The sequence below is a fragment of the Chionomys nivalis genome, chromosome 23, assembly GCF_950005125.1.
Source record: "Chionomys nivalis chromosome 23, mChiNiv1.1, whole genome shotgun sequence".
NCBI lineage: Eukaryota > Metazoa > Chordata > Mammalia > Rodentia > Cricetidae > Chionomys > Chionomys nivalis.
The window spans coordinates 7,881,496-7,896,141 of NC_080108.1; the positions used below are offsets into that span (position 1 = coordinate 7,881,496).

General features: G+C 38.5%; 1 protein-coding gene across 19 annotated transcripts in view; it reads left to right on the plus strand.

Annotated features, from left to right (window-relative positions):
- Dlg2 (discs large MAGUK scaffold protein 2) overlaps nucleotides 1-14,646 on the plus strand; it is a 1,644,347-nt gene that overhangs the window by 1,265,031 nt on the left and 364,670 nt on the right. For 14 of the 19 annotated variants that reach the window (XM_057756265.1, XM_057756266.1, XM_057756267.1 and 11 more), the window contains one exon: nucleotides 9,605-9,760. The exons of the other annotated variants lie outside the window; for them this stretch is intronic. In XM_057756265.1, coding sequence (XP_057612248.1) covers nucleotides 9,605-9,760 — 156 coding nt within the window. The remainder of the gene's footprint in view (nucleotides 1-9,604; nucleotides 9,761-14,646) is intronic. 19 annotated transcript variants of the gene reach the window in all.

Sequence of the window (14,646 nt, forward strand, 5' to 3'; positions counted from 1 at the left end):
TCCTATAATTTTAGAAAGCAAGTGGTGAATCTAGAACCCACGCTCCAGATACAGGAATGTGTCCTGGTTAAGAGCACACATCGTGCAAGTAGACAAATGTAGAGTTTGACCCCACCAGCTGTTCAATCTTGGATGCGTGATATCACTTCTCTACCTCAGTGGCCCCCTGAGTCTATCTTCTGGCTTGTTATTAGGTTTGAATCAGCTTATTTATATAGAACACATTTATGTAGAGCTAGCACAAACTGACCTGGAAAATAGCCTTAATGTTGTGACTATTAATCTCCACTGTTATTTAGAGCACCAGTTACTAGGCTAGCACTTAGTCGGGTAAGACTCAAAAGTGAATAGGGGAAAAGCACTCCTTCCCCTTTCCATAGAAAATAGAAGCATACATAGTGGGATGGGGGTGGGGGTTACAGATTGAGCCAAGTGGCAAAGCCTGACCTAGAAATCATGAGGCTGAGTTCAGTCCTTAGGGCTGGAGAAAGGAGAAAAAAAAACCAAAAAAGGTAAAAACGCAGGTACACCACACATCTGTTCTTCAAGGTGAAGTTATATACATAATATAATCACTGCTGAAATAATTATTTTATGCCTTCCCTTAAAATGGGAAATTAATATTTGCTCTGTAAATGTTAACACTTGTCAGCTGAATATTTTGAAGTCAGAAAACTTCAGTGCAATAATTGATATTCTGTAATGTGGAAAGAATTGATGCAGTTCAAACAAATGACTTGTTCATAGGTTTCTCAGAAAGGACAGACCTGCTATCTAAAGCTACAGCTTTTAATTACTGTACCAAACAGGAACAAAATAGAAACTGACTCATTTTTTTATTAAATCAAATGAACAGAACTGAAAACCATGGTGAGTCTGATGTCCTGACTGGCTTGGGAGCCCATGACTTAAATCCATCACTTTTTGATGTCAGAATATTACATTACCAAAGGTAAAATCATAATGTGATGTATTAGAAGAAAACAAATATTTCCCTTTTGCAGTCTAGTCTATGAAAAATGGATTGCACTAAGGACACAGCGAATATTAATGTACAAGACAAGACATTCATTTCTCCTGAGCAAGACCTACTAAACAGAATCTGAGCTCCAATTTTATATTTCAAAGTACCAGACATCTTAAAAAACAGTAGTGCAAAGTTTACTGTGTTGAAACACATCTGTTTTTTTAAGGCATTACTTAATCTCATTTAAATGAAATTACACCTGACAATAAGTTTTCTCTTGCCTGTGTTTCTTGTCTAGTCCTGATTGAGGATCAATTCTTTAGCAGCTCAGATATTTGAAGATGAAAAAGCAAAATGCCTTTGGTATAATTCTACTTTCCTTCCCACATCACAAATCTCCAGTGATACAGGGAGCATTATTATCTCCATATTTGCCTCAAATGCACTGAGAAGAGCATGACAAATTCATACAATGAACAATCGGTTCAATAAATTATGACATTTTTCTTTTGACATATGCTTTTTAAGAAAGGGAAGCTTACTTTAGTGCAAGTGCTTCGTACAAACGCACCTCTATTTCCTACTGAAGCTTCTCCTTATTAATACGCAGAGACCTTAGGTGTTCCCTTAAGCACACCCAAAAGCGGGATTGACAGTGTGGTCATGGAGAAGCATGTCCAGAGATGCTGCTGCTCAGCTCACGTCAAGGACAGCAGAAGGAGGCTGTGGGGAGAAGGACGCATTTGTATTCCCACGCCTGTCCTTGGCTGCCACCTGCCTGCCTAGCATCTGTTGTGTTTAAAAGATGTTCCTTCTGAGAAGGCCTGGGTATCCTACACACAGAGAGATTCAACAATGCACACCGTTACCACAGACCCTTATTTTGCTTTGCTTTTCTCCATTTAATTTGCTTCATGGTGGATGTCAGAGTGAATGAGATGTACATTCCAGACACTGTCTAGACATTCCTTATCTATGCACCTTTGTCTTCTCTGAGCCTCAGAGTAACTCTGTGAAATTGTGTGTGTGGGCACCTGTGTGTACATACACACACATGTACATATTTTACCCACTGTTAAAATCCGTTGCTGTGAAAACCGAGGATTATGATACATACAAACAAATAAGTTGAGTTGGAAATTTAGTTTCCTGTCACTGTATCAATTTTGTATTTCACAATACCCTGTCATCACTCACCCCCAAAATTCCAAGGTGTACCTATCTTAAAATTGTATAGAAGAGAGTTTTTAAGAGGGGTTGGTATGAATGATGCTAAACTCCTTAGTATTTCCCTCCCTTCTGACTGTAGCCCAAGCTGCCCTTAAGATCCTGACAGAAACCAAGGGAGTCCGTGGGGTTTAATGTTTGGACCATTACTTTTCGCTGCTTGTTTTTACTATGACATTCACATGGTTTCTTTTCCATGATTCCACTTTGAAAGTGATCAGTATACATAATTCTAAAATTCCTCCCATCTGCTAGATGTTCTGAATTGGATATATACAGTAGATACAAGTTTCCGCTGCTGTGTTACTAGTGAAAGAACAGCCACCCTCTCTAGGTTTGTTGCCAAGATGCTGTTCCTCTCGTTGTCGGTTCTCTAGACTTCCGACACACTTTGCTTGCGCTGGCCTGGTCAAGGTCAGCAATTATTCCATTTTCCCAGATGTTTAAGGGAAACCAATAGTCTTCCTGACAAACAGACTTTACTGCCATTGTCAGTACTATCATGTAGAACCTGCCTGGAATTCTTTGGCTTACTGTGTATCAAGCAGTATCTCTTCTTTAAATGAGCATCAGTAGCAGAATCTGAGATACAGTTATCTCAAAACTGGCAGGAGGGGACAGGCAGTTTGTGAAAAGATAAGAAGGAAATCTGGGGACTGTGGAGAATCTCTTTCCCTCCCTGTTTTAATCTCGTTATACAGAAACATACGCCTTCATCAAGAAAAAGTAAACCTCGAGGGAAGAACTTACATTGGAACAGATTTCTCTAACATCCACATCACCTAGATCAGTATCTAGCACATAGAATCAGTGATTTCCTGGGTTCCTACCATTTAGTAGGCGATTCCTGAGGCTTTGCCTATTTCATCCATACAGTAGATGTTAAGAACTTATTTTCTAGACAAGGCACCCAAGATTTAAACAGTTGGAATAACTTCCCCATTCACACAAATTCATAAGTAGTAGGAAAGTGTTAAATGGCAGATCTTACATCCCCAAACAATAGGCTTTTTCTTCTGTTTTCATAGCTTCCTTGTATGTTCTCTAAGTGCACTAAAGAAATGCTAGCTGAATGGATTGATAGACTAGGGAAAAAACCAGGCTGCAGTTGTAATGGTGTCACCATTTCTGTGAAGGACTTTAGTTCGAATATCATTTTCTTGAAGCCAACTAAACCTTAACTGAAATCTTCATAATCTTTTTTAGTGTCCACACATTTCATAGGAATACACTGGTCATTACTGAGAAAAAAACTCAGAAGGAAGTGTTTTTATTATTTCTGTAAATGGATGTTTGAAGATGTGTTGCTGTTTGAATATAAAAGTACCTGAAACAAATTCCTCAATAAAAATCCGTCCATCTTGAGTAGAAAAAAAATACATAGATAGAATTCTTTTTTTCAACTTTACTAAAGTGTAGTAAACAAAAATATGTATCCAAGGAATGCACCATGATATGTCAATATACATTGTAAAATGACTCTCACTGGCAGACCACTGAATATAGTATTTATACCTCACAGTTACCATTTGCAGTGGATGGGAGAACGGAAATAAGCTCATTTAAGAACTATTATTTCATGGAGTAAAACTATTTTTAAAATTACAACAGAAAATGTGATTAAAATCAAAATTTTCCTTTATCCACACTGCTCAAAGAAAACATCATTCACATTTTGGGAGCTTTTGTACAGTTACATACAGAGACATAAATATTTCTTTCACAATTTATAGATGGTATCTATACAGATTTATGGCTTTTGGCCATCAGTTTATACACTGAGAAATTTTGATGTCCTTGAAAAGCCACCTGGGAAATACGAAATAGTGGTAGAAAAGACTTTTTAGAGTTATCATCCAGAAATGAAAGGATGTGAGGTGAACTATTTTGCATACACTTCCAGACTTCTCTTTCCTCCCTCTCCCTAATTCTCTTTTCCCTCCTCTCACTCTTATTCTCTCAATTGCTCTCTGTCTCTCTCTTTCTACTAAGTAGAAGAATAAAATACATTCTATACTTCATAACTTTCTTAGTCACACAAACTTAATTAAACTATATATACTTTTTTAGTGCCTTTTCACTTGAAAGATGTGTAACTATGTCATAAAAACTCCTTAAATAGCAATGGTTTCAATGCGCATGTGTGTGTTGCCATACTAATGACCATGTAGGCTTTCCCAATGTTTTGCCTTTGCCTTTTCAAACTCTATCAGTGATGACAGTTCACTGAATACCTGCTGTGCTTGACTTGGCAAGGCACATTCTTAGAAATGGAAACTTTGAAGGGTAGGCTATAGGTTTTACCATGACCCCCTGTGTGCAGGCAGAAGCTCAACAGCAGTTAGGTGACATAGTAATGGTCCTGTTATCAACTTGAGAATGGGAGGAGCCCCAGAGGGGTTTATGGGAAGATAGCTGGGATGGGACTGGAAGGAGGAAAGGGGGGGGGGAGTTAATGTAACTATCCCAACTTGAATTAAAAATACGTTTTTTAAAAAGTGATTACATTGTATCCTGATTTAGATAGATCTATAATATACAATGCATAACCCGAAAGTGAAAGCACTGATGTGTGTGTGTGTGTGTGTGTGTGTGAGAGAGAGAGAGAGAGAGAGAGAGAGAGAGAGAGAGAGAGAGAAGAGAGAGAGAAAGAGAAGAGAGAAGAGAGAAAGAGAGATTAACAATTATTTAAAATGTATATGTCTTCATGTGGAAGTGAACATGTCCATTGTATGAGGCTATTAGCAGAATAAATTAAACATATTTGCTAATTCCAAAATAAAAATATAATGTCAAAGTCAACAGCAAATTATTCTTCCAAGTAAATAGGTGTCTTTCTTTCCAGTGCTTGAAACAAAGTACTGGCAAGGTAGGGCAGCCTGCAAGGCAAAGGAACTGGAGGGTTTGCTAGTAAAATAAAGATACCCAATTACATTTTAATTTAAGCAATGATAAATAATGAACACCCTTTAAATGTGCCCTATGTAGCTTAACTAAACAGTTCTTGATTGTTTCTCTGACTTTAAATTTTAACTGAACACCCTATTTTTATTAGCTAAGTATTCAGCAACCTAGAAATAATTATAAACATGTTTTGATAATCAGAAGGGGAGCTGATCCCCGAAGAATGAATTCCCATCTTCAAAAGTGACAGGATAGATATATACACCTGATGAACTATTGCCCAATTGCCTATCAATGTGTGTGATAGTCATTTTCTATCACTATGCGCTGTTCATACAACATCCCACCTATAGCTGTGCTTCTCAATCTTCCTAATACTGCGACCCTTAAATATAGTTCCTCATGTTGTGGTGACCCCTCACCCTAAAATTATTTTTATTTCTACTTCATAACTGTAATTTTGTTACTGTTAAGAGCTGTAATGAAAATATCCGTGTTTTCTGGTAGTCTTAGGTGACCCGTAAAAGGGTCTTTCAGCCCCCACAGGGGTTGCGACCCATAGGTTGAGAACCACTGGTAGAGATGAAGCCATTATTCAGGTTCATCGTCAAGGAAACCGAAGTATCAATGTAGTTTGATGTTTCATTCTTTTGGGCTCATTTGAGAGACCCACCACCCAGCTCCCAAATAAATCACACACGGAAGCTTGTTGTTATTTATGAATGACTGGTCTTACCTTTAGCTTGTTTCTTGCCATCTTTTCTTAAATTATCCCGACTACCTTTCACCTCTGGGCTTTTTCCTTTTCCTACTTTTGTACATCTTTCATTCTTATTCTGTGACTGGCTGGGTGGCTGACCCACGGCATCCTCCTCTCCTTGTTCTCTTGATGCTCCTTTCTCTCTTCTAGATTTCTCCTTGTATTTATACCCTGCCTGCCAGCCTTGTCTGTCCTTGCTCCTGCCTCACTACTGGCCATTCAGTTCTTTATTAAGAACATTAGGTGTTTTAGATAGGCAAAGAATCACAGCTTCACAGAGTTAAACAAATGCAGCGTAAACAAAAGTTGCACACCTGAAAACAATATTCCCCAACACATAGGGATGAGCCGTTTTCTCAGGACCCCAAAGCCTGTAAGTACATTTAGATAATTAGACTTGGGGATCATTTGTTTGTTTTCTATTTACATGGGAGGTAGTTGCTAATGAGTCTGAGAACAGGTGAAGGACAAAGAGGAAACATAAAGACACAGGTGTTATCTGATCTTTTATGGTAATTTGTGCCTGTAATCCCAGCCCTAAGAAGAGGGCAGGAAGACTGTGTGTCAGAAAACAGCCTGGGCTGCATACTGAATTCAAAGTCATTTTAGGCTACCTAGCAAGAACCTGTCACAAACAAAACAAAACAAAGATGGGATTCCTGCAGGAAAACTCAAAAAGAGCAATCCAGCTCCTTAGGTCTCTGGACTGCAGCTCCCTATTGGTCACCAGGCATGTCTATCCTCTCATCTGATATGACCTGGTTAACTGCTTTTGCAATGTTTCCTTCCAAACAAAATGTTGCTGCTTGAGCAGAAGAAGCACTTAGCCCTTCTTACCACACCATACCTAGTGTTTCTCATTCTCTGCTGCCATGCTTAGAGTAAGTCCCTGGTGAGTATGTGGAAGAGGAATAAATGAGTAAGGGAACAGTCAGGTGACTGGACTATTTAAATTGTACTAAACTGTATCCAGTTGGAAGAATAGTAACCTCTGTGGCTTCCCAAGCATGGCTGCTAGAATTGTAAACAAAACCTGCATCATCTTATAACTTCATCTCCTACGCAAGCATTTAACAAGCTTCTAAATGAGGCTACTTCTCAGGCTCGTCTTGGAATTTTCCTTGCCGTTACTGCTTTATGAAAGACCCATCACCCCACTTCGGTTCACACTGGATCCTGTACCCCACTACTACCAGCTTAATAACTTACACATTCTTATGTCCGATTCTTTCGGAATTAGTGAGGAAATAGATCGGGCACTACCTGCTGCCCCTCTTGCCCCATGAACAACTTCATGTTGTGTTTGGCATAAAGCAATAGATTTTCTAAATCATTACAATTTGCATGACTAGCAACTTCAATGGCTGCATAAATCATCTTGTGGATGTATCGTAGGCTTCATGCCTTTGTGTTCTGGTCAAATATAATTTTTTATTCTTTTTGTTATAATAACAAAAGATAGCTTTCTATATATAAAAACTTTTTGCACGTTTTTAAATGTTCTTTTTAAGAAAGCCGCCTATAAGTAGAATGTCAAGACAAAAGACAGGATCACAGCTAAAGCTTCTCAAATGTACTGCCTCATTGCTTTCTTGGGAAGTTATAAGCGGTTTCATACCCCATAGCACCAGAAATATGAGCGTCTTCCTTGTCATACCACAACTCAGTGATAATCTGTTAGCTCAGAGACACTCTGTTTCTATAGGACACAGAGAGGGGCACTTGATTTAACTTACATTAGCTTTGTGCCCACTGAGGTCAAACAGTTATATGTGTGTGCCTATTTGCCAGTCCCATCTTTTCTTTTGTGATTAGATGCTAGTGACCTTTGTGCTGTTTTTCCTCATTATTTATAAGAACATCTTTCAAAGACTGATGATTTTATATGAACAGATGTCTTTTCCAGCTTAGCGCTGATTTACATAAGATTTTTTTTTTTTGAATCTTAACTCTGGCTCTAAGTTTCTATGTAGTCAATTATCTCATGTTTTATTGGACTTCTTTTTACAAGGATGCTAGGTAATCACTGAATTACTACTTGCAGATTTATGTCTTACTTTTAAAATTTGATTAAAAAGAAAAAAGTAAAAGTAAATCTTCAAGGATGTTTCTTATAAAAGGCAGGCAGATCTCTGTGAGTTTGAGGCCAGCTACTTCCAGGACAGCTAGGACTGTTACATAGAGAAACCCTGACTCAGGGGGTGCGAAATAAACTACTATAGGGCATTGACCTTTCTTCCACTAACCCAAATCCGGGTCTAGGGTCCCTGGTCTGGCCATTGTTCTGCTACTGTGTGTTTCAGATAATATTTACTTGAATATATTATAGAATGCTCAGACTGCGAACCCATAGACAATTGGACATGTGAGGCAGAGGCAGAGATCTACTCTGGTTCTCTATTGTTAGAAGATGACTAACAGTGATTTTTTTTTTTTTTTTTTTTTTTTGGATTTTCGAGACAGGGATTCTCCGTAGCTCTTTTGGTTCCTGTCCTGGAACTAGCTCTTCTCGACCAGGCTGGCGTCGAACTCTGACTCTTTTTGTGTCTGCATTTCCTTACGCTGCCAGCTAATTTCTTTTTCTTTACCTTAATTAACAACTGTCCAATTCTCATAGAAGAATCCAATTAAGTAGTCCTGGTTTTTGTTTCTCTTTTTCTTTTGATCCCTACCACACATATCATGAACTATAGGAGGGGCCCGGTTCTGGTCAAATAGTCTAAGTCACACTGGCTATGCAGGGTTGAGTTGAGTTGGAGTCAAGTGGGGGAAAGGTGGGGCCATGACAGACAGGGTGGGTTTTCTGAATAGGATATGGATGCAGCATCCCTCTCCAGTGTACCGTAATTGTGCGTGTGTTTGTGATTAAAAATGCAAAGGAAGCAGAGTACATAGCCAGTGCTAATGGAGCTCAGAGGTCACCAAGGGCCAGGACTGTGTTAATTATATGCTACAAGACCCCGCAATTAGAAACCCAGAGATGAGCTAATAAATGCTGATGGCTCAGCGGATGAGACCAAGAAGTCATTTTCCTGTGGCCTTTGGTAAGTGCAGAGCAGGAGAAATGATTTGTGTATTAATTCACTAATATCGTCAGCTATCCCTTCCACGAGTGCCGGAGATAACCACAGAATAAAGAGAGGAAGTAAATGCCTTCGGCGGATTTCCACATTCATTACTTTCCGACCCTGGGTGCTGTGACAAGATAAAGAGGTTCGTCCTTTGTGACGAGCTGACTCACATTACGGAAAATTATATCCTCGCTGCGTTTCTTTACTAGAGTGACGGTGACATCTCTTCCAGCCACCCAGATGCCAGGATAATTTACCTTTATCCTCTAGGTTGCTTCATGGTCCAGGATTGTTTTTGAAGTACCAGTCATCATATTGCTTAAAGTCTCAAGTTAACAGAGGGAGGAATTCGGTAGGAAATAATTACAAAGATTTTAGCAAAATCAACTTGTTCAGAAAACACCCTGCCCCAGTCATACTGAACTAAACACATTTATGAAGATGGATCTACTTAAAACTGAGGCTAAGGAATAAAGTCAATATACGTCTAAATAAATCTATAAATAATGTATGATGTATTAAGTATAAGCAAAGATATTGGTTTGTACTAGGACCTAATGATAAAATGTCTTGAAGTTGGATATTTCCTTTTAAATACAGTGAACTGCTACTGGCTGTAGGATTGGTCCTCCCGTGTGCTAACTCTGCATCTTTCTCTTGCTCTTGTGTTACCAGGCCTCCGGAACCCGTTTACAGCACTGTGAACAAACTGTGTGATAAGCCTGCTTCTCCCAGGCACTATTCCCCTGTTGAGTGTGACAAAAGCTTCCTTCTCTCAGCTCCCTACCCCCACTACCATCTAGGCCTGCTCCCTGACTCTGACATGACCAGGTACTGCATGCGCTTCCTCGCTTCGCCTCCAGATGCATGTGCTTCCACAAGGCTTGGTGGGTGGAATTCGCCTCCGCTCACCCATTTTTGTGCTCAGCACCTTCCTTGTGGAGCGATGTTCAGCTTCCATGGTGCAATGGGAGATATTGAGAACATGGCTTTTATTATTTTTCTTGCTGCTGTGCTCACAAAGCACTTCCAGACATGATCATGTAGAGCTCCATGTGTTCAATAAGGAAATAATTACCTTGTGCCAGCACTATTTCCTTCATTAGAGGGATAAAAGAGAACATTTAATGAGTATTTTAAATAATACTCAATAAATGTTCATTATGCCTCAGACATAATGACGGAAATATGTACATATTATTATTGTCATTTAATGTCAGTTAGAATATTTAACTAAAGTCAGCATATAATTGGCTTCTAGAGGAATTAACCAGTTCTCTAGAACTATAGGATTAATTGGTTTCTATCTAACCACAGTAACCATAGACAATATTTTCACTTTGCTACTGCTAGGTTTTTATATATGTTGTCTTATTTCATTCATCCCTACATACACATACAAAAGTCAAGAAAAATTATGGGATGTCCCGCAGCAGGATTTTGCCAGTAAATATACCGTTCAAATTTGATCTTAGAATATTCTTAGGTTTTCCATAACAACTTTGTAGGCAAATTCTTCTACGTCTAAAGACTGCACACAATTCTGCCTTAATCTCCTAAAGCATGTGTGTGAGCTTGAAAAGACTGTTATCAAATAGTAACCAGTCACAGGCAAATCGGGGTAGGAAAAATAAAATCTAGTGTTCCATGAGACGCTTGCAAAATCAGTCTAGATGAAGAGCCCAGGTGGAAGATTCCTATGCAATATAGGTGCCTATTTAATTATGTTTTCAGAATCAGTGTCCTCATAATGGTGTTAGGGCTGAGAAAAATACATACAGATTTTAGAATGATTCAAAGTGAAAATAAATATATTGAAAGGACCTTCATTTAAAACACTTTTTTTTATGTTTTAAGGTAATTCAGTTAAAATTCACTTACTGATCTCTCAGAAAACTAAATAGCAAACTAAATTCTAGCTAGCATTTCTAGAAATAAATGAGAAAATTTTGACTATCCCATCAGCTCAAAAATTTCACTGATTGCAATAATTTAAGCTTAACAACATTGCATAGTGATTTATAAATGGTAATTAAATCCTACCATTTTCCTGATTCCTAAGAAGCTATTCGTTGGTGTGATGACCTATACAAGCTAGAAACTCAAGGACTGAGGTTTCATAGCCATGGAAGAAAGGAAGATTTTTACACACTGCCGTAATGGCTTCTCTATGGTCAGCTCTGTACAATCAATGAACTCTTCTTTAGCCAGGCATTTGGCTAAAGTACTTCTTATGAATTATTTCCTTCAATCCTCAGAATCAGATTATGAGACAAACGTGATCATCATTTCGCTTTTCTAAATAAAGGCATTTCTTCATTTTTCAGATCAAGGCATTGTGGTTTGTTAGGCATATCCTTCTCAAATCACATGCCCTAAGTGATGTCGATATGCACCAAATCACACCTACCTTTCCCATGACTTTGGGGATTTTGCTTCCCATTCATTCTAATTCTGTCTCGTTTGCCCCTTCCTTCAATTTAGCACTGTCTTCTCTTTTATCTGTCTAGAAAAAAGATTATTCTCAGATGTGTATGTGCACCCGTTCTGGAGGCATTTTTCAGCAGCACACTGATGCCAAAAGTATTCGAACCCATTTAGCAACTCCTCCCCCAATCGCCCACTCAATGAGTGACATCGACATTGGCACAATGACTGAAATCAAAGACCTGAGCGTGATACTTAGCAGAATTAGTCTCCCACCTCCATCGGTGAGTCCATCTTCCCCAGAATAACCCCTCAGGTCTCTTCACTTCCCTTTCCTTCTATCGCTATCATCGCCTCCCTACAATAGCTTCCTGACTGTTCTCACCACATCCGCGTCAGCCTCACACCTACTGTGAATGCAGCTAACGTGATCTGTCAAAACAAAACAGATCAAATCTCTCTCTCCTTTTGCATTACAATGAAATGCAAAGCCAGGCTCTGCATGATCTCGCATCTGCCTGCCTTCTGAGCACCTCATATTCTGCTGACCATAGTACCCACCCCAGGATACGTTCTAGTCACCAACTGTGTTACTTCTCCACCTGTCTCGAGTGTTTCCCATGTGCTTTTCACTTGAATGGAAACGCTTTTCTACACTTTACCTAATAACTTCTGGTCATCTTAGATCCAAGCTTAAATTGCATTTGGTTAGAGAAATTCTCTGAAAGAAAAATCAGGTCCCCTATTATCTATTATACCCACCCTTCTCTCTCTCTCTCTCTCTCTCTCTCTCTCTCTCTCTCTCTCTCTCTCTCTCTCACACACACACACACACACACACACCTTTATATCTCTTCCTGAAAATTTAGTTGTAACACTTTTATTTCATTTTAGTAAATAAAAAATAAATAAACAAGGAAAATATGATCTTCAGGGAAGCAGACTGATACTTTCCCGACCAGGTTCCATTCATACTTTCTTTATTCAGTTCATAGCAAATGCACGACACTAGCCCTTGATAATCGAATTTACAGATGGAGCAAAGCACAGTGATGGGATCTCACTGTACATTACACTCCTACCTAAGTTACTTTAGTGCTCAGCATCCACATCGCAGATCCATTAGACAACTGTGAACTCTTCAGGAAGACAGAGTGATGTGCTTCAGAGTTTTTTTACTTCTCCAATGTAACCACCCCCCAAGCTGATGTTTCTTGAACTGTAGCTAGTATTTAATGAAAATGCTTCAAAGATTCTATTCCATTTTATGTACTATCTCTTACTTTTCTACTGAATCCTCAAATAAGGCATGGTCTCTTACAAAGAAGTCAAATATAAAATCCCATCTCTAGGCTAGTCTATGACCTTCTTCCGTCTATGTTTTAAAATTACTCATAATAACAGTAAAACATGCTGAAATCCTTACTTAAAAATAATATTGAAAGAATGCACCTGTCTATTTATCCATCCAAGACATATCAAGCTCCAAAGAAATGCAAAATACGATACTATAACAACGTTTTACTGAGGTGCTTGCTGAAAAGACCAACCAAAAGTATTGGGGGAAAAAATGTATGAGCTTTAACCTACAGTGACTGGCAGGGCATCTGAGGATTTCCCAGAGTCTGTTTGGGAAGTCCATCAGTACGGGTACATCAGTCACTGCCTCAAACCGCAGATTCATAATTGAGGCAGCTCAGGGAAATTTAACCTGTGAAACTCTCCTTGTATGTATTGATCCTAGATTGACATCTAGAAAGACAGTGATAAATTGACAAAATTAAGGAGAACTCCTTTTTCTGTGTTGTCTGAGTTTCAGTGGGAAATTCAAGTTCTCAGTTCTATTGAACTTCTAGCAAAGGCTCAGAGATAAACTGAGTACATATCTTACTAGTAAAAGATTATCTATAAAAAAGAGGTGTTATGTTTTCCTTAGGAAAGCCTTTTAAATTGCTTGGCATATTAGCTAAAGACACAGATTATTTCTAGAGTGACTTTTCAGGTGATGCGTGAAAAAGAAACGAGAAGAGCCTGGAGTTAAACTAAAATTTGAAGTTCTTTTAAAAAATGACATTGCTACAAAACTTCTACTTATCTAGCACATCACTTTTTCCTTAAAGAGAAAATAGTTTTTGAAGTCATAATTGGTTTTTTCTACTTTGAAAGAACCAGCTATTTCCTTTGATGTTCCTGAGGCAATGTGAATAGTATTCTTGGCTGTCTTTTCAACGTCTATGTCGTCTTTTCGTGTCTTCTTTTATTAAAAAAAAAATGGTCTTGGTTATTATATTTTGCAGTTTAAAGGAGAGACTGAGGCAAAACAGTTGATAGTCAATTAAAATGTGCTGATAGATTTTAGATAAGAAATAGACTCAAAGTATTATAAAATGGATTCATAGTATTATATAAAGTACTTTCAGTTATTGCAGCATGTCGGTTAGATGCTACATGTTGTGTTCAAAAGCAGATGAGATATATTTTTTTTCTCCCTTAAACTCAATGGCATGCACGGGATGACTTAGTCACTGTGTAATATATATCTTCTCTGAGTCCTAGTCCTCTAATGGACCTAATCTCTGTTGCTAGTTGCTTTGTTTTGTTTTGTGTTTGGAATTAATTAAATTTAAAAGTTTACTTGTACAAAGGACAACTGAGGAGTCAGGTCACACTCAAGCCCTGAAGAGGTTTAGCACTGTGCCTAGCAGGGCAAACTTTAGAAACCTTAGCTACTAAAGACAATTAAAAGCAAACAGATTGTGTTTCTGGTCTTCCTGAAATTACCAGGAAGACACTGAGACTGTCATTCATATTAGAGAAAACATGTGTTGGGAATAAAAGAAATGAGCCCAATGGTGTAGAAAAGCGAGGTGACTTATGGGAATATCAGGAGGCCTGTGCAGCTTTAGGTGAGGGATCAAGTTGGAGTTACGGGTACCTGCAGACCATAGAGGGACTTTTGCTATAAAGAGTGCAGAGGCTTGGTCAATGTTAAAACTGCTATATGAACTGTGATTTTAAAGAGATTCTTATCCTACAGTATTGGAAGCGTTTGAAGACAGGGAGATGAGTATGTGTCGTCCACACCATGGGGTACAGTTGACATCCTGATAACCAGAGTCGACTCTGCAGAGATAGATACAAATAGATTCAGACTCTTATGTGTTCAATGCTGCATAATGGTTGATACACGAGGAGAAATATCTGGCTCAGCATATTTACCACATTGCTTTTTATAGAGAATGGGTATTCTTCTTCATAATAAACACACTTAAAATTCCCTGAAGAACAAT